This window comes from Mesoplodon mirus, assembly GCF_964341445.2.
Source record: "Mesoplodon mirus genome assembly, chromosome: 15".
Classification (NCBI taxonomy): Eukaryota; Metazoa; Chordata; class Mammalia; order Artiodactyla; family Ziphiidae; genus Mesoplodon; species Mesoplodon mirus.
In genome coordinates, this window is record NC_138991.1 from 18,005,533 (window position 1) to 18,026,168 (window position 20,636).

The 20,636-nt window shown below is 49.1% G+C and overlaps 1 protein-coding gene across 1 annotated transcript in view; it reads left to right on the top strand.

Moving 5' to 3' along the window:
* Positions 1 to 20,636, top strand: part of PTPRT (protein tyrosine phosphatase receptor type T) — a gene marked incomplete at both ends in the record, with an annotated part of 1,080,119 nt that overhangs the window by 1,048,112 nt on the left and 11,371 nt on the right. The window contains 4 exon segments of the mRNA XM_082644817.1: positions 1,374 to 1,509; positions 3,645 to 3,794; positions 5,316 to 5,489; positions 8,966 to 9,097. Coding sequence (XP_082500943.1) covers positions 1,374 to 1,509; positions 3,645 to 3,794; positions 5,316 to 5,489; positions 8,966 to 9,097 — 592 coding nt within the window.

Consider the following 20,636-nt stretch of genomic DNA (forward strand, 5'->3'; position numbering starts at 1 on the left):
ATTTTACCAAGGACAAAGACTTCCCAGATCATGGAGGGTGGATTTCCAGGGGTTTACTCTCCAGACCGTTGTGGGTGTCGGTTGGTCTGCTGGCCTGTCCTCCTTGGATTTACGGTCATTCAATATTGCTTTCTTTCCTGGTCCATCGCCCTTCCTCTTTTCGTTTCCTTTTATTTTCGCATTGTCAAGCAAAGACACTTGTTTCCATGAGGGAAATGAAATGTGAAAACACAGTGGAGATGGGCCTCCTGGCAGTCTGGCCTTCACTTCCAAAACTATATGCATTTAGAGCAAATGCCCTGTTTGTCTCTCGTTCAGTGCTATGGTTTTGGAACCCACTGATCTGGGAAGGTCTGGCCGTGGCCCGTGGGGTCTCACTGAGTTCTTTTGCTATTTTGTACTTGGCCTGAGATTTTCCGAAAGAAGGCCCCAGTGGTCAGAGTCGAGTATGTATCGGGCCTTGATCCCGGAGCCGGGTCTCAGGACTGTTGGCTGCTCTGGTTTACTGATGCTGCTGCTTCATGATCCTGGAAAAGCAGGTGCACGTGGAGCCAGACCCAAGGCTCTGGACATGGTGCTCAGGACTCACTCTCTGTGAGTCCGTTGGGACAGCTCAGAGGAACTGGTTTCTGCCGTCTCAGTTACCTCCTCCGATCTCTCTTGTCTCTCCCTCCTTGCTTCCATCCATCAACCCGTCCACTGAAGAAGACGGAAGGAAGGGAGAGATGGAGGGAGGGAAGTGGGGTGGGGAAGACATGTTTCTAGGCATTTCCAGTGTGCCCGGCATATGTAGACGGATTATCTTTACCCATCAGATGAGGAAACTGCATGCATCCGTGTTGTCTAAGTGTACATTATCTTATTAAGAGAGGAAGTGTAGGAGCACAAGCTCTGGAGCCAGACTGCCTGGGGAAAAGTCCCAGCTCCACCGCTTGCCAGCTGTGTGACCTTGGACAAGGTCAGCACTCTGTGCCTCAATTTTCTCACTGTGTAATAGGGTGAGAAACTTCCCAACAACCTCATAAGAGAATTAATAGGTAACACTGCAGAAGCAGTTAGAACAATGTCTGGAACTTTGTCACGGCTAAATAAGTGTTCGTTAAATGAGTACAACAAAAATAAGCCAGTCCTGATAAAATAGCCCCCAAAGGCAAGCATTACTCTCCCATTTTACAAAAGAGAGGACTGAGGTTCTAAGTTTAGTCACTTGCTTAGGACCTCCTGGCAGGACTGGGGTTCAGACCGTTCTGTCTGACCTCTGCAGTGTACTGCCTCTCTGCAGGGTCCTCGGGGACAGGGCTGAATGGGAGGGGCCTCCCCAGGGCTGCTCCCACCCCAAGGTCCCTAACATGGACCACCATCCTCTCTTCCAGTGCTGGTGCCGGGAGGACTGGCTGCTTCATCGCCATCGACACCATGCTTGACATGGCCGAGAACGAAGGGGTGGTGGACATCTTCAACTGCGTGCGTGAGCTCCGGGCCCAGAGGGTCAACCTGGTACAGACGGAGGTGAGTCCTGGGGTGTCAGTTGGCCAGCCACCTGCAGCCCTGGCCAAGGAAGAGCATGGTGGAACAGAAAGGCCCACGGGTGGAGGCATCCTACAGAAAGAGACCTGGGCATGGGAGAAATGGGAGGGAATGGATACATGGCTTGCTATGGTGAGATCATCGTAGAAGCTAGGATGCCCCTGCCAACCCAGAGGTCCCCCAGTGCAAGGACTCCTACCAGGGAGGAATGGTGCTATGTGCCCCATCTCTGAGGGCATCTAAGCAGCAACTGAATGGCAACTTTCAGGTATTCTTTGAATGGTGCCCTTGCCTTGGGTGAAGGAGAACAGAGAGATAGGGAAGGATTGGCATTGATTGAATGCCTACTGTGTGCCAAGCATCGCTTCAGGCACTGCAGGAATGGCTTACTCAGTGAAGTTACTGAGTTCCTGAGCTAGGCACAGTAGATTCCAAGAGAGATAACTCATAACTCCTGGCCTCAAGTGAGAAGCAGACCTCCAGGCACTGCTCTGTCCAGTTGGAGAGCCCAAGATCCGAGGGACATGGGAGGGGTTCATCTTTATTGTTGAGTACCTACTATGTGCCAGGCATCACTCCAGGTCTTTTGTATTCAGGGTATTGTTTCTACTCCTTACAAAAACCCTATGGGGCAGCTCCTGCTAGTGCCCCCATGTTATAGATGAGGAAACTGAGAAATGGTGTCCCCAAAGCCTCATATAGCCAGACAGTGGTAGAGCTTGGGTCCATGTGACCCCATGTCCCACGTGCTTTCCCCTGAGCCACACTGTCTCACGAGGAAGCCTTTTCTGCCTCTCCTACGCCTGGAAGCCATGGTTTGCTACCCATCTTCTGGTTCTAGTGAGGCTGTAGGTGCCCGGGCAGCAGAGCTGGGGCAGATAAAGAGCTGCATCCATCATCAACCCTGCAAAGAGATATCACGCATGGCTTTGGGCCTGGCCAGTCACTGCGGGCTCTGCAGGCAGTTCCCTCACTTACAGGCTCACATACCTAGGACCCTGCTCCAGGCTCCAAGCCAACTCCCACTGGCCGGTCTGCAGGCTTCTTGGTGAGGCTGCTAAAGCTGAGAGGCTGCTTTGTCTGTTCCTGGGTTCATGCATGTGGAAGGCAGGCTCACTGCCTGGCATTATACACATCGTGGTCCTTGCTATCTGGTGGGGGAGATAGGCGTTCAGATAGATCACCACAGTGCCTCTAGATAAACATTTTATATGAAGAGATGGGCCAAGTTCTGCAGGAGAATAGTCGCTCAACAAACATTTGTTAATGAGCCACTGGAACGGCAACAACTCCTGCCTGGTGGATTTGGAGAAGACTCTCCCAAGGGAAGGAGACATTGAAGGTGGCATAGAGAAGGGTTGGGGGATGGTGTCCAGGACGAGAGCGGCAAAGAGCTGGGATGGCAGAGGGGGTGATACACGCTTCAGGAGCAGAGCCTGAGACAAGGAGTTGAGGGCAAGTGGTTTCCTTGGTTGGAACAAATGGCTGTGCCCCAAGACACACTGGTTGGCAAGTGGGGAAATGAGAGAGGGGATGGAAGGAAATCGAGCCTGTGGACACTGTGAAAGTAGTTTACAGGCTGTTTGACCCAGTGGGCGGCTGGAGCCCAGTCCTGCCGGGGAAGCTCTGAGATGGTGTGGAGTGTCTCTTCCAAATTTCCCACCCGAGAGAGGGAGTGTAGGCATTTATCCCCAGGTCTCCATCTGGCATTGCTTGAGGCCTCCTTCCCACGGCATTAACTCTTTGGCCCTGCTGGGGATAAAGGCCCTCAGCCTGAATCTCGGGGCTTTGCAGTAAGCAGGCTTCAGCAGTGAAAGGCGAAAGCTGACGGGCCATGGGCAGGACACCACGGGCACCTGCTACCACATGTCCAGGAGTTTCTAATTTTTATCAGTGACTCTGCTGTTCAGTCTTACACAGGGAGCAAAACTCAGCACAGCTCAGACAGTCACCAAGAAACACGGCAACTCGGCCCTTCGGGTTATAGGATAGAAAGCAGTGATTCTGCGACATGAATCATGCCCATCCTTCATAGCCACAGGCTGAAATGTGGACAAGAAACTCCCGGGCCACCCTTCTTACCCAGTACCCTGTTCCCTCTCGCCTCGGCTTTGCAGGAGCAGTATGTGTTTGTGCACGACGCCATCCTAGAAGCGTGTCTCTGCGGCAACACGGCCATCCCGGTATGCGAGTTCCGCTCTCTCTACTACAATATCAGCAGGCTGGACCCCCAGACCAACTCCAGCCAAATCAAAGACGAATTTCAGGTATGAGCACATCCCAGGCTTCATTACCCAGCCAACTTCAGTGCCACTGAGCACAGTCCTGGGGCTTTCCTTGCAAGGATGGCTATGTATATATCCTTGCAGTGTCTGCAGCTGCAGACAGCTGAGAAGGAATTCCAAAACATAAAAGGCACACCATGAGCAACTGCTCACCCATCAATGATTGCTGACACTTGTTTTTCTTTTAACTATGAATATGTTTTGGAACTGAGGTCTCATTTAATTCTAGTCCAGCTTGTATGTGGAGACAAGTTTATAGACACAGGTGTGAACTTCAAGCTCCTCGATCCCTGCAGGGACTTGGGTCTTCTCAATATTTCTGTACAATTGGAGTGTGTCCTAGATCCTCACAATTCAAGGTGGGATCTCGAGACCAGCAGCATTGGCTTCACCTGGGAGCTTGTTAGATGTGCAGAATCCTGGGTCCCACCGGACCTACTGAATGAGAGAGAGAGCCTGTGATTTAACAGTATCTCCGGGTGATGTAAATGCACATTAAACTCCAAGAAGCATCATCTGAGGGCACAGCTCAGGCAGAACAGATCTGCCCCCTTGGAGCCCATGTACCAGAATGGTGGCAGCTTTGGTCTGGAGGCCTGGACTTGAATCACTGAGTAAAGCAAAACCAGAGACCAGCCCATTGTCCTGAGGTCAGTGCCAGGGTCATATTTTGGGCAACAGGAGCTGTGAACAGGCAGGAGGAAGCAAAGAAGCGTCAGGACCAGAAGGGCCAATGCAGGTCCATGGTTCCACGGGCAGATACCCCAGCCAGGTCAATGCCTTAGTCCTCCTTCAAACAAATAGACTTTATTGATTCGGAGCAGAGACCAAGGGCTGAATGGGGGAAGGATGGAGGACACGGACCCTTGGTGGTTGCCCGTAGCATCTAGTCTGTTGGCTGGGGCAGTTCAGCTCTAGCTCCACGCTTGCAAGACTTACTCTGCAGAACACAAGCCCTGAATTTTTCAGACAAACTAGAGCTTGCTCTCTGGGGGTCTCTCACTCATCCTGGGCATCTCATCCAAGACTCCTGCCTTCCATTCTCAAACAGCTTTCTCTCTGAGAGGCACGCTGGTAAAACCATTTCTCTCATCCCATGGCACTTCAAGTGATATTTAAAAGTCATTAGGGATTCCCTGCCCCCACTCCCCACCTTATGACCTCCCGGCTGGCTCACCATTTCATGCAGGATGGCTGAGAGGAGTAACCCAGCTCAAATGACTGGCAGGTGATTAGACCCTGTGTCTGAGCCCGCGTAAGTGTGTGCCGTCCCTGCGGCCTTGGCCCTGTGGTGGTGTCCCACAGCCCCTGGCAGAGGCTCTCAGCCCCCAGGGCCTGGAGCAGCCAGCAAGAGATGATAGAGCATCACCACGGAAGAGAACAGTCCTGGGAAAAGGACTGGAGGGACAGGCTTGGAGGATGAAGGGAGTTTGAACATCGCTGCCTCCTCTGTTCAGGGCAACCATCTAAGCAGTACCTGCCTCTCTGCCCTTGACCCCATAGACCCTCAACATCGTGACTCCTCGTGTCCGGCCCGAGGACTGCAGCATCGGTCTCCTGCCCCGGAACCATGATAAGAATCGGAGCATGGATGTCCTGCCTCTGGACCGCTGCCTGCCTTTCCTCATCTCGGTGGATGGAGAATCCAGCAACTACATCAATGCGGCACTGATGGATGTAAGCGGAGCCCTGCCAAGAAAAGCTCCTGGCTGGCATTCCAGGGAAAAGCTTCTTCCCAAGGGGGAGGTGGCTGGAGCCCAGGGCCTTGACATCCCCCTGCCCAAGCCAGCCTCTCCTTCTGACCTTTTTGGCCCACAAGACCTTTCTGCCCCGAAGGCTCTGATCCAGACCTATATACAGGCTGTGCTTTTAGCTCTTCTGCTCCCATAAAGGTCTGAGAGAATAAACCAAAAGCTTAAAGTGGGTCCCCTGACACCACAGTGAGGTGACAGGCCTGACCACTCCCCCTTCCTGCTAGGTACAGAGTTGACTCTCAGCCTTAAGTTCAGTTCAGGAAACACTCTACCTGCCAGCCATGTTCCTACTGTTCTCTTAGGGGCGCTGTCTCCTGCTTCCTCAGCATCAAGTCCAAGAAGTGCACACCTACCTTGACCTGGTTTGGGATGAGGGGGTCATGTTCCTACCCCAGTGGGTCCATGCTCCTGACTTGTATGCTTCTGCCCTGGGTCCTCCAGCTACTTCCAGGATGTGAGATGTTTGCAGCTGGAAGGAACCGTGCATCATCCAGTCCCATCCATGCACTTTCCAGCAAAGGAAACTGAGGCCAGTGAAAGAGACTCACTCAAAGATACCCAGAGAGCTAGTGGCAAGCTGGACCCTTGGACTCCTGGCTTACTCTAGAACTTATTCCTTGAGCCTCCCCTCAGTTTGCTTGATTCAGTAAGATGCAGACATCTTTCCTCCCAAGACTCGGGACCAAGAACACCATTGCTTGACTGGGGAAGAGCCCTTCCAGGTCCCTCTCCCCACCTATGCCTGAAGGTCAAGTGCATCCAGCCCACATGAACCTCCCATCTTACCTGGAACAGGAAGGAACATGGGGTACTGTCCATTGGGGTCAAGGCCAACTACCTCTCTGACCACTAATCCTCTTGAAATTTATCCCCAAGCATCCTAAGTGTTTGTTAGAGGCAGAGGGGTGACAGGAAGTCAGTGCTGACAGGAAGTCAGTGCCTATCTCAGCTCTGTGGGCTCCTGCCCTGGCCTCTGCCCACAGGGTGCCCAAGTCCTCCATGGAAACCCTGGCTCTGGGTCCGGAAGCAGGGAGTCTTGTCCTGGTCAGATCAAATAGCTGGATGTGGAGGGAAGACGGCAGGCTTTAGCTTGGAGTCTTCCAAGGTCAATGTGTGCATGTATGCGTGCGTGTGTGTATGTGTGCGCACACACGTGTGTGGTGAGAGCTGGGGCCTGGGGGTGCACCCACACTTCCAAGTTCCCCCCAGCGTTGTCTCCCCCTTGTCCCAACTCCCCCTCCTTTCCTTCCTCATCCAAGGATCAAAGACGCTCCTGGCCTCTGCTTAGTATATTAGATGCTGCCTGGAGTTAAATGCCTTCTGCCAAGCTCTGATGCTGATTGTATTCTCTTTGTCCACAGGGCATTTCTCCGGTGAGCCATCACTGGGGTCTTTGCCTTTCTTATTTAAAAAAAAAAAAAAAAAGTCCTTATCTGTATTCCAGCTTGGTTTGGGCATTATCTGGTAACCATGGCAGCTTTGCTGCTAGCAGAAAAATATGAAGTCCTCTGGGTTAATTTTTAATGTTTCCCTTGGTAAAGGATGATGTTATCCATGAAATGGATTGCCAGCTGATCCCTGAAACCCGGCAGGAGCACGGATCTCGAAAATATTTTCAGATAAGGCTTTGTCAGGTATGCTGGCCTAATAGAGCATTTATCAGAGAGACAGGGAAAATGGAAAGAAAGCTAACATTCACTGAGTGTTGGGTAGTATGTCAGACCCTGAACATAGACTATCTCATTCTGCATTTGGATATGATTATTCCCGTTTTCTGGATGAGGTACTGAGGGTCAGAGAATTTCCATGACTGTCTCTAGGTCAACTCTCTCAGAAAGGGTGGAGCCAGGGTCTGAACCCCAAGTCTTTTGACTCTTAAAGCCTAGATTTTTTTCCATGTCTGGAAATGTCTGCAGACCAGCTTCTGCCACTAGACTTTGGCTTTTGGGGGAACTCAACATTCTGTTCTCCCAGATTCTTCCTCTGACCATTCCACTGGCAGGAGAAGACCCTTCGAAGACAAGACCCCCTAGTGCATCTGTGGCATCCATGGTTGCAAGGCATTTTCTTTGCCATCAGGACACCAAGAGATAAAAGAACAGTGGCAGGTGCTTTAGGTATTCTATCTGGCAGAGTCTTTTGCCAGAGACTTCTCCTGGTTTCAATGGCAAACTCTTCTTCCTTCCCCATCCTCCTGCTGCCCTGTGACCCCACCGGAAACAGGCATGAACAATCACTCAGGAAAACTTGTTGAGAATATGAGTTATTTCTCAGGTTTTACAAACCACTAATGAAGCGGAGATGCTCCCCAATCTTTCCAAATACCTTCTCACAGGAACTGTAATAAATAGCACCCAGCTGAAGCTTCAGATGTAGTCCAGACTCACACAGGCCATTTTCTCTGGGCCTCAGTTGCCCACCTGTAACATGGGACTGAGTTTATTCAGTTGTTTGCTGGACCTGTACTGGGCGTCTAGTGTGCCGGCCATGATGCTAGTGCCGAGGATGAAGAACCAAGTCAGGGATGGCCCCACCCTGCCAGCGGGCTCACAGCTGGGTTCTTGCTTGCTGCTCTTTTCACGTGCATATCTTTTCAATCTGTACTACAGCCATCCCTTTGGAGTTATGAATCCCATCTTCCAGTTGAAGAACCTGAGATTTGGGGAGATCTAATAACTTTCCAGTGCTCAGCACTGATTTTAAAAAGTCACTCTATGAATGTGCTTGAATGAATGAATGAAGGAATGAAGGATTGGGTGGATAGATGGATGGATGGATGGATGGATGGATGGATGGATGACTTATAACGTACAACTGGCAAAGCTGGGTTTGAACCCAGGTCTGCCTGACTCTAAAACCTGAGCACCTTCACTGCCCCATTGGCTCACAGGACACAGTGCCCACCTTCTGCCAGGCCAGCTCAGCCCGCATTCCAGCCTTGGGGCAGGAGTGAACCTCGTGCACTCTAAGCCCCTTCAGGAGGCTCTCTGCCTCAGGCTGAGCCAGCCCCTCCTCCAGCATTGTGGGCACAGGGACACAAAATATCCCTTTTATCCCAAGAGGTGCCTTGGCCAGCAGAGCAGCAAATCTGCATCCAGAATCTTTCATTTCATATTGTAATGATGATTTGCTGAGCTCCAAGACATAAATAATTTATTGGATAATCCCCATCCGAGTGACACCTTCCTAATGAAATGTCTTAGTCTGGAGGAGAATGAGTTCATTATGGGAAGGTCCCCTTTGCCACCAGGGCACCCGGAGATAAGAACGGGCCGTTGCTTTGTGTAATCTATTTGGCAGACTCAGGGGGCCTCTGGCAGCCATCCGGGCCTCATCATCATCATCAGGACATCACTGATGGGTGTATATTTCATGAAGCCTGTGTCGTTCTTTTGTCAGAGCCACAAGCAGCCTGCCGCTTTTGTGGTCACACAACACCCTCTACCCAGCACCGTGGCGGACTTCTGGAGGCTGGTGTTCGACTATAACTGCTCTTCTGTGGTGATGCTGAATGAGCTCGACACTGCCCAGGTAGGAGGAGGCCCGGCCCAGCCCTAGGTGCTCAGGTGTGTGCGGGCAGCCGTGCCCAAGAGTTGGAGGGACAGCCTTCTGCTGCCTCTGCCCAACCCAGCTGCCCTCTGGTGGGCACTGTCTGCCAGTGAGCACCAAGCCAAGCCCATTCAGCTTCCAGCTGAGGCCAGGGAGTCCCCTGCCAGGCCCTGCCACCCCCAGCCCTCCCAGTTCCAGCAATGACTACCCCCGTCTATGAGCTTTATCCAGCCCCCTCACTGCCCAGGACCAGAGCCTGTTGCTCCATCCCCCAGACACTGGTTAGGATATTGCTCCTAATCATGCAGAGATCACAGAGAAGCCTCCTCCCCCAGCTCTGAGCATCTCCAGCCGTGCAGCATATCCTGATACCCGGCCACGCTTAACCATTCTCCCTGCTCTGTGATGCAGCCAGACTAACAGAGCCTGGGGCTTGAACCATTGACCCTTTGCACACTGATCACCCCGCCGAGGCCTGGCTTTATCACAGGTGACCCTTGTGTCCCAGCAGCCTCCATGCCTTAGCTGAACTGCATGTGACCGTTCCAAGCATCATGTGCCTACAGCACATTAGTCAGGCCACAGGACACGTGTCATGGGGCAGCTTCTGGGGCTCACACCCCTGGGGCAGGGCAGCCATTCCTGAGTGGAGGCGGTGATGATGGCCTTGTAGAGTTTTGGAAAGCCATCCCATCACTGTGTCGAAGGAAACCCAGAGTAACTCAGAGGATTCCCTTGTGAGCACTGGTCTTGGGCAGGCCTTGTGTGGGAAGAAGAAAAATGGGTCTGAGCTGTAGCCTCAGCCCTCCAGGAGCTCACACTCCTGCTACAGAGACAGATGAGCAAATTGTCCCCACCTCGTGTGGCCGCACTATAATAGAGGTCAGCCGTGAAGTGTTGTGCTGGCCGGGAACGGAGAGCAATTACGTCTGCCCAGAGGGTGAGGGAAGACTTCAGGAAGGTGACTTTGGCCCGGAAGAAGGCAGCAGAGATCTGGCGTCTGGGGGATGAAGTCGCTGGGTAAGTCTCTCCAGGCAGAGGGAACAGCAGGGGCAAAGGCCCACGGGGGTCACTGTGTCGGCTCGTCTGCAGGACAGCCTCGGTGGCAGTGGGGCTGGGGGGATGTCAGGAGGAGAAGAGGGTGGGGATGCTGGACGATACAGCCGGGCCAGCTTGCAGAGGGCCGCCCGTGCCGGGCTGAGGGGCTTGGGTCTCGGCCTGCAGTATGGTAAATATCAGACTTCTACTCTTGGAAGCAACAGAATCCTTTCTGGGAATGAAAGCGCTCGTGCAAGCCCAGCCTTTGAAACAGTGAAGCAGGAGGTGGGGTCGGAGCTCCACCCACGCTAGTCTTTGGGCCCCTCCTGGTGCCCCTTCCTGGGAGAGTCAGCCGCTCGCTCTGGGCACTTTGGCGGAACCCCTGGTGTTCTAGGGGCACAGGTAGAAAAGCCCTTGCTGTGCAGGGAGGAGACACTGCAGCGCTGAAGTGGGGGGTGCGGCAGAGTCAGGACTCCTGATGGGAAACGGCGCCTGGGGAAGAATCTGGAAAACAGGAGGGAGCAGAGAGAGGTCTACAGGTTTAGGGAGCAGTTGGATGTGGGAGGTGAGTGAGAAGAAGTCACGGATGGTGACAGGGCTTCTAGTGTGGATAGTCAGGCATCTGGGATGCGACCGGCCAAGGTGGGGGAGGCAGGTGAGCAGCGGGAGAGGCAGCAGGAAGTCTGGGGAGGTCAGAGCTGACCCCTGAGCAAAGCGGGGGTCGGACGCCAGTCATCCACGCAGTCAGAAATTCGCTTAGAACCTGTAGTCGGCCCTCCACGTACGGGGCGCCGCTGTGCACGAGGCTATTCCGTTTTCGCGGTTACTCCGTATCCGCGGTTCCCCCATATCCGCAGTTGTGTCCCACGGATGCAACCAACCGCAGATCCTGTAGTGCTATATTATTCACTATTGAAAAAAATCTGCATATAAATGGACCCGCACAGTTGAGCCCCGTGTTGTTCAAGGGTCAACAGGTAGTAGGGCAGGGGTCCCCAACCCTCTGGCCACGGACCAGTTTCGGTCCTCGGTCTGCTAGGAACCAGGCCGCACAGCAGGAGGTGAGCGGCGGGCGGGCCAGCGAGCAAAGCTTCCTCTGCCGCTCCCTGTCGCTCCCCATCCCCCGCCCCCGCCCCCCCCCCCCCCCCCCCGCCCCGATCGCTCGCATCACCATCTGAACCGTCCCCCTGTCCCAGGTCCCTGGAAAAACTGTCTTCCACAAAACCGGTCCCTGGTGCCAAAAAGGTTGGGGACCACTGTAGTAGGGGACAAAATTGAGCGCGACTTGGGATGTGCATGTAGGAGTCGTTCGGGAGAGCGTCTTGTTCATTCATTGAGTCCACATTTGTTGAGTAGGCACTATTTGCCAGAAGCTATTCTAGGTGCTTGGAAATGCATCAGTTAACATGGCAGAGAAAGCAAAACAGCAAATTCCCATCTTTTATGCAACTTCTGTTCTCAAGCAGGAGAGAAATAAACAGCAAACACTTTGTAACGGACTTAATTATATGTTAAAGGTGACAAGTGTATGGAAAAAGAAAAATAAGAGGGCAGGGCTGGAAGCCTGGTTTGGGGCACAGGCTGCACCTGTAATTGAGTGATGAAGGTGGGCTTCTTGAGAAGCTCGTATCTGGAGGCAGATTCGGAGGAGGTGCAAAAATGCACCATGGGACCGTCTCAGGGAAGAGCATCCCAGGCAGGGGCATGACCCGCACCAAGGGTTTATGGTGGTGGAACAGACGGAGGCCATGGCCATTGGAGCAAAGCCAGTGTGGACAGCAGCAGAAGGTGTGACACAGAGACACAGCAGGGCCAGGTCATACGGGCCTTGGGGATCATAGGAAGAACTTGTGATTTTACTCGGAGAGAAATGAGCCATTGACAGGTCTTGAGCAGAGGAGTGACTTGAAAAAGTAACTGGATTTTTTTCTTTAAAGCATCCCTCTGGCTACTGTGTGGAGAACAGACTGTTGGTGCGGGAAGGGGCAGGGTTGTTGCTAAGAGCAGAAGCAGAGGACAGAGAGGAGGCCCCTGCAGTAATCCAGGTGACAGGTGATGGTGGCTTGAGCCTAGGTGGTAGCAGTGGAGTGGATTGTGGGTCTATCCTGAAGGCAGACCCAACAAAATATCCTGCCAGGCTGAACAGGGAATGTGAGAGAAAAAGAGGAAGAAGGATGACTCCAAGGCTTAGGGCCTGAACGACGGACGGTTCGAATCTGAGATAAGCATGAAATGCGGCAGATTCCCATAAAACAGAGACCCCTGCAGAGCTCCAAAGTCAGAAGGCATCATCACCCCATCCCTTTGCCTGAAAAAGTAAAACAGTGAACTCTGGTCCATGAGCCCATGAGTGAAGCGGAGCCCTTTTTCCAACATCCCTTTGTGCAAAACCGGAGCTCAGGCACAGAGGAAGAGTTTCAAAGAACCTCACTTTGGGACTCATAAAGTAGCAAGGGTCAAGGTCATTGGCTATAGCTCCCCCTTCAAGGGTGGCTCTTGGGTGAATGAAGATCTTTCAGCTCCAGATGTTGGCGCAGTCTTTGAGAGCTGATTCTCTAAACGCAAAAAACACCAGGCTCAGAAGTGCCCTGAGGTTGGCTGCCATATGCAGCTGGCAAGCATCCCCTGAAATCAGCAGATGAATAGAGCACTTATTGATATAAATATCATCACCACAACAGCTGGGCGCCTTGCGAAAATAAACAATGACACAGCGTGAGCATCAGAAAAGCCGCCCTCAGCACCTGGAGGGCTGGCGCTTTGAAGTGGCATCAGCACTTGTCTGCCAGCCTGCCCATGCTGAGGCAGCCCACGACTTTGGCCAGTCCAGCAACACAGACAGGTCTGCCATAGGTCCTGAGTATTGGTAGATTGCTCCCAAGAGGACCAGTGCCACATCCTGTGGTTTGACTGGGGACCAACCGGTAAGGGCTTGTGTTGGTGACTACCTATAATTTGTAGCAAAATAAGGTTGTGCAGAGGATGAAAGATCTCCAAGTGCTTTATTTTCTTGCACTGCTGGCCAAATCTGTCTGCTTCTGTTCAGAATCCTGTACCATGTCATTGAGTCAGCCATCCCCAGCCACGGATATTTTTCCATTCTCCGTAGTGGCTGCTGTTCAAAGACAGTTATGAGCAGTGGGGGGCTCAAGATAAAGACTCCCAAAGCAATTTCATTGACCTTAAGAGATTTTTTTAAGCTCTTTGGGACTCCAGAGGTCTGTGGTCAGATTAGCGGGGCAAAATCCTAACCATAACATCCAGCAAATGACACTGTGGTTTCTGATGGGCACATCAGGAAGAACCTCTTCAACTACACCCAATAGCATTGACAAGATCTCTTCCATCTTTGTGGGCTCTATGGTGAGAGCAGAGTCCATGGGGACCAGACACCAGAGAGAAGCCCTCTTCTTAGTCAGGCCACACCCACTATCTTTAGAATCCTCTGTACCCACCATGGGGTGGGTCTGTGTGGTAGACAGAATCTTGGCCCCCCAAAGATGTCCACATCCTAATCCCTAAATCTATGAAGGTATGAATGGTAAACGGGAATTTGCAGATGTGATGAAGTTCAGGATCTTGAGATACGTAGGTTGTCCTGGGTTATCCAGGTGGCCCTGCTGTTAGAGTCTTTATAAATAGAGGGAGGCAGGAGGATGAGAGTCAGGAACAGATCATGTGACAGTGGAAGCAGAAATTGGAGTGATCGGGCCACAAGGCAAGGAATGCTGGCAGCTTCTAAAACTGGAAAAGATGAGGAATGGCCTCTCCCCTAGAGACTCCAGAAAGGAACACAGACACTGTGTTCAGACCCTCAGCTGACACTTTGATTTTAACCCCTGAAGCCTCATTTCAGATTTCTAACCTCCAGGTAAGAAATTTGTGTGGTTTTAAGCCACTGCGTTCGTGGCAATTTGCTACAGCAGTTCCAAGAAGCTAAGACAGGCAGGAAAAATGAAAACAGAGGGCTTCCCTGGCGGCGCAGTGGTTGGGGGTCCACCTGCCGGTGCAGGGGACGCAGGTTCGTGCCCCGGTCCGGGAGGATCCCACATGCCACGGAGCGGCTGGGCCCGTGAGCCATGGCCGCTGAGCCTGCGCGTCCGGAGCCTGTGCTCCGCAGCGGGAAAGGCCAAAACAGTGAGAGGCCCGCATACCGCAAAAAAAAAAAAAAAAAAAAAATCCCCAATCCCCATGGAGCAGGTGTTCTAGGGAAGTACTATTCACCTCCTAGACTCTCTTTGGCATCAGACAGGCTGGAAACATCTTTAGCTGGAACCATCGCACCAGGACCCTCAAGCTGCAGGGAGAAGCTGAACAGGAAGCAGAAGTGATGGGAGAACCAGGTCCAGGCAGCATGTCATGTTGCCCCAAGCGCTGCGGGCAGGCAGCACCAGAGGAACCAGCAGGGGATGACCACCACCCCACCCGGCCTGGAGTCAGGTTTGGGGGTCAACGAGACCTGGCCTCATTTCTGTTTTTTCCATGGAATAAGTGCTGGGGCTTTAGCATTCCTTGAATATTCTCATTTATGATATTGGCTCTGCTTGGAGGATCCCCTGAGCTTCTCAGTGTTTTACTTGTCTCTAATTCTAGGCAGTACACTTTACCTTGCTTACATTTTAGAGATTTTATAAACTAAATGTTCTCCAAACACCTTTCAATATTTCCCATGTCTTCCCTCCAAAGACTTGCCACTTTGAAAGCCTGTATTTCCCAAACTGTATTGACTAATTCATAATGTATAACTGTCTCAATGCATTTCTGATCTGCAGGCCATAGACAGAGCTAAAACAATGAGGTGCTCTAAAGCCAGAGACTCGGTGTCCTCCACTCAGGACAACAGTGTGATCCCCTTTGGCTTTTGAAGACCTTGGAGATAGCTCGTTGGCTTCTCCTACCAACTTTATGGACGCCACTGTGGAAACCACTGGTCTGACCCAGGTCCACTTCCTCTCATTTTGCAGGTCAGGAAGCTGAGGCCCAGGTAGGCTTTGTCCAAAGTCCCACAGCCACCCCTGACCCAGGCCCAGGTCCCTCTGCCAGGGATGGTGAAGACTTTCGCCGCCGTTTAAACAGCAGGATTTCCAGGGCCCCCGTGCCTGATAAGCAGTGGCTTGCTGGTACCTGGGTATATGAAGCAGGAAGGAATGTTGCTTACTTTAAAACAAACAAGAGCCCCAGTTCTGAACTGCCGTGGAAAGTCTGAGAGTTCAGGCGATGCAAAGCCAAGTGAAAAGGTGAGGGAGGTGAGGGCCAAGAACATGCCTTCCCACGGAGCTTCTGGAAGTGAGAGAGGCAAGCTTGTCATCCTCCCAGGAAGAATGCGGGGGCGATGTTTCAGAGATGTCTTTTCCTGTCATTGTGCCTGGAAGGCAAATAGCAAGCACTGATATCCCCATTTTTATCTTGGCTTGTGAAACACAGCCTAACATGCTAGCAAAATACACGGGATGCCCAAGTCTGTGTCTCTGCATTGCAAGGGGTCGTGTTTCTGTCTCAGCCCCCACTGGAACAGTAGAATAAGGAGTTTGGGGTCAAGAGACCTGAGTTCAAGTTCTAGTCTTGCCACTTACTTGCTGCATTGCCTTAAGCCAGTTTCCTACCTTGTCAAAGTCTCAGTGTTATCATCTGTGAAGTTCGTATAACTCAGATGCCAGCCAAGTTCACTCTGTCTTTGAAGATTTAAACAAAATAGGCTCTGTTTCCTCTTGCCCTTCCTGTGGGAAATTCCACTGTCCACCCCCAAGATTTCTGGGAATTCCAAGGGGGCGCTGTATTCATGTCCACTTCCAAGTTCCAGCTCAGGCTTTACTGGAGGCAACATGGGGTTCATATCCCAGCAACGCCCGTGGCTGAAGGTGGAACATAGCACATCCCGGTTCTTAAACCTCACCTGTCTCCTCACACCTGGTGGCTGGCAGCACGTCTTCCCCCACCCTGTTGCCCAAAACACTTTCTTCCTTCCTCCCCTATTCTTCCACGCCTCCCCCCCAAAGCTGTTCCATTCTTAAGCTGCATAATTCATCTTCCTCTTTATTACCTCCTTCCAAAACCTGCCCTGAGCCTTTGCCTTCCACCCACCCTACTTCCTCTGTAGATATTTTCCTAAACTCCCACCCTTCCTTCCCAGAAACAAACTCTGATGTACCTAAGAGTGAGTTTCCACCCACTACGTGGAATTGCAGTATCACCTCGTGGGACGATGGATAGGTGAATGGAGAATGGATGGGCAAATGTGCTTTGATTATGGTCCATGTGCCTTTCTCTCTCTCTCCCTGCCTTCACGCCCTCCTCTTCCCCTGCAGTCTATCTTCCTTACCTGGCCACAGTGTTAAAGCCAATGATATGTTTTGGGCTCTTTATGGAAGTCTATTTAAATGAATTTTGTCATCACTCGTCTGAATTTTAAAACCAATTCAAGTAACTCTTATATTTTTCTCTTAAAAATACTAATTCACTTCACCTTTAAGTGGCCGGGGATTGATTCCCTCCTATGGATCACAGGGACCTTGACAAGTAGAGTCCTTCATCTCTAGAAGCTATATTACTTGGCTTTTCCATTTTATCAAAGTATTTTTTTAATTAACAGAAGGCATAACTAAGGTGCTCTGAAATATGCTTTAGAATTGTTTATTCCAAAAATAGGCCATATGCTAGTTTTCATTTAACTCATCAGAGTGTGTTTATTTCAGTGACTAACAAGCTTTCTGATTCCATCAGCAGGAAAATGATGTCTAACAGGGAGGCAACATTGGTGTTTGTTAGATTTCATGCGTGAACGTTCACCCCTGAAGGACATCTTTCTGTGTCCCAAGCAGCAGTGGAGATCACTAGGTGGAATAATGCATGGCAGCTGTTCCAGGGCTGTCCACACAGGCTTCATGACTTTTGCTTGGTTTAACTTGTTCTGACAATAAATAGCAAAAGCCCCTCTGCTTTTCCAGGAGAAGCATGGCCATTTCTAAATCAGCAGCAGCAGCTGCAGTGGCTTCCCTCCCCGGCCCCCCAGGTGTGGTCATCAGCCCAGCCGTGTGCATCTGCAGTGGCGAGGCCCTCCCTATGGGCAGGAAACACCACCCCTCCTAGACGGATGGGTAAGAAAGGAAGGAGAAGCAGAGTACTAGGATATAAGGTAGGAGAAGGCTGGGCTTATAGGCTAAAGGATTGGAATCTATCCTGGAGACAACTACTGCAGAAGTTTCCCATCTAAGGACGAAAGTAACAATGTTACATTGAGTGTATGTGTGGCTCCAGGTCAGCTGGGTCCTTGTGGTTTTAGACCGCCAAGTGGACTTCCTTGAACCCCCTATTTCCAGGGCCTTAAGAAACCATAAACTCCTCTCCCCAAGATTTCTATAACCTTTTGTTTCTCTTTTTTAATTTATTTTAAATTTTTAAATTTAAAAAATTTTTAAAGGTTACTTTCCATTTACAGTTATTACAAAATATTGGCTCGATTCCCTGTGTTGAACAATACATCCTGGAGCCTATCTTACACCCAATAGTTTGTACCTCCCACTCCCCGTCCCCTTGATTACCCCTCCCCCTCCGCTGGTAACCACTAGTTTGTTCTCTATATATGTCTGCTTCTTTTTTGTTACATTCACTAGTTTATTGTGTTTTTTAGATTCCATATGTAAGTGATATCATACAATATTTGTCTTTGTCTGACTTATTTCATTTAGCACAATGCCCTCCAAGTCCAGCCATGTTGCTCCAAAGGTAAAATTTCATTCTTTTTTATAACTGAGTAGTATTCCATTGTGTATATATACAACATTTTCTTTATCCATTCATCTGTTGGTGGTCACTTAGGTTGCTTTCATATCTTGACAATTGTAAATAATGCTGCTATGAACATTGGGGTGCAAGTATCTTTTTGAATTAGTGCTTTTGGGTTTTTTTGGATATATACTCAGGAGTAGAATTGCTGGGTCATATGGTAGTTCTATTTTTAATTTTTTAAGGAACCTCCTTACTGTTTTCCACAGTGGCAGCACCAATTTACATTCCCACCAACAGTGTACAAGGGTTTCCTTTTCTCCACATCCTTGCCAATATTTATTATGTGTGTTCTTTTTGATGATGGCTATTCTGACAGGTATGAGGTGATATCTCCTTGTGGTTTTGATTTGCGTTTCCCTGATGATTAGCTATGTTGAGAATCTTTTCATATGCTTATTGGGCATCTGCATTTCCTCTTTGGAAAAATGTCTATCAGCAGAATTTTTCAATCAGCAGAATTAAAAAATGTGAGTTGTATGAGCTGTTTATATATGTTGGATATTAATCCCTTATTAGTCATATAATTTGCAATGATATTCTCCCATTCATTAGGTTGTCTTTTCATTTTGTTGGTGGTTTCCTTTGTTGTGCAAAAGCTTTTAAGTTCAATTAGGTCCCATTTATTTATTTTTGCTTTTATTTCCTTTACTTTAGGAGATGGATCCAAAAAAATATTTCTGCGACTTATGTCAAAGAGTGTTCTGCCTATGTTTTCCTCTAGGAGTTTTATAGTATCTGGTCTTACATTTAGATCTTCAACCCATTTTGAGTTTATTTTTGTGTATGGTGTTTGTTAGAGAATGCTCTAATTTCATTCTTTTACATGTGCTGTCCAGTTTTCCCAGCACTACTTATTGAAGAGACTGTCTTTTCTGCATTGTATATTCTTACCTCCTTTGTTGTAGATGAATTGACCATAAGTGCATGGGTTTATTTCTGGGCTTTCTATCCTGTTCCATTGATCTATGGTTCTGTTTTTGTGCCAGTACCATACTGTTTTGATTACTGTAGCACTGTAGTAGAGTCTGAAGTCAGGGAGCATGATTCCTCCAGCTCCATTCTTCTTTCTCAAGATTGTTTTGGCTCTTCAGGGTCTTTTATGTTTCCATACAAATTTTTTAATCATTTGTTCTAGTTCTGTGAAAAATGCCATTGGTATTTTTATAGAGAGTGCATTGAGTCTGTAGAGTGCCTTGGATATTATGGTCATTTTAACAATATTTATTCCTCCAATCCAAGAACACAGTATCTCTTTCCATCTCTTTGTGTTGTCTTCAGTTTGTTTCATCAGTGCCTTATAGTTTTTGGAGTACAGGTCTTTTGCCTCCTTAGGTAGGTTTATTCCTAGTTATTTTATTCTTTTTGATGCAATGGTACATGGGATTGTTTTCTTAATTTCTCTTTCTGATACTTTTTAGTGTATAGAAATGCAACAGATTTCTGTATATTAATTTTGTATCCTGCAACTTTATTGAATTCATTGATGAGCTCTAGTTGTTTTCTGGTGGCGTCTTTTAGGATTTTCTATGTATAGTATCATGCCGTCTGCAAACAGTGACAGCTTTACTTCTTCCTTTCCAGTTTTGATTCCTTTTATTTCCTTTTCTTCTCTGATTGCTGTGGCTAGGACTTCCAAAACTATGTTGAATAAGAGTGGCAAGAGGGGACATCCTTGTCTTGTTCCTGATCTTAAAGGAGATGCTTTCAGCTTTTCACCATTGAGTGTGGTGTTAGCTGTGGGTTTGCCACATAATGGCCTTTATTATGTTGAGGTATGTTCCCTCTCTGCCCACTTTCTAGAGTTTTTATCGTAAATGGATGTTGAATTTTATCAGAGGCTTTTCTGCATCTATTGAGGTCATCATACGGTTTTTCTTCAATTTGTTAATGTGGTGTATCACATTGATTTGCAGATATTAAAAATCCTTCCATTCCTGGGGTAAATCCCACTTGATCATGGTGTATGATCCTTTTAATGTATTATTGGATTCGGTTTGCTATTATTTTGTTGAGGATTTTTGCATCTAGGTTCATCAGTGATATTGGCCTGTAGTGTGCGTGTGAGTGTGTGTGTGTGTGTGTGATATCTTTGTCTGGTTTTGGTATCAGGAGGGTGCTGGCCTCATAGAATGAGTTCGGGAATGTTCCTTCCTCTGCAATTTTTTGGAATAGTTTCAGAAGGATACGTGTTAACTCTTCTCTAAATGTTTGGTAAAAAATTCACCTGTGAAGCCATCTGGTCCTAGACTTTTGTTTGTTGAGAGTTTTTAAATTACTGATTCAATTTCATTACTGGTAATGGGTCTGTTCATATTTTCTTGTTAGTTCAATCTTGGGAGATTATATCTTTCTAATAATTTGGCCATTTCTTCTAAGTTCTCCGTTTTATCAGCATGTAGTTCATAGTATTCTTTTATAATCATTTGTATTTGTGGTGTCAGTTGTAACTTCTTTTTCATTTCTGATTTTATTGATTTGGGCCCTCTCCCTTTTCTACTTGATGAATCTGGCTAAAGGTTTGTCAATTTTGTTTCTTTTCAAAGAACCAGCTTTTAATTTCATTGATCTTTTCTATTTTTTTTTTTTTTTAGTCTCTATTTCTGCTCTGATCCTTCTTTCTTTCCTTCTACTAACTTTGGGGGTTTTCTTTCCCATGGAATACCTCTTTCCCTAGTTGCTTTAGATGTAAGGTTAGGTT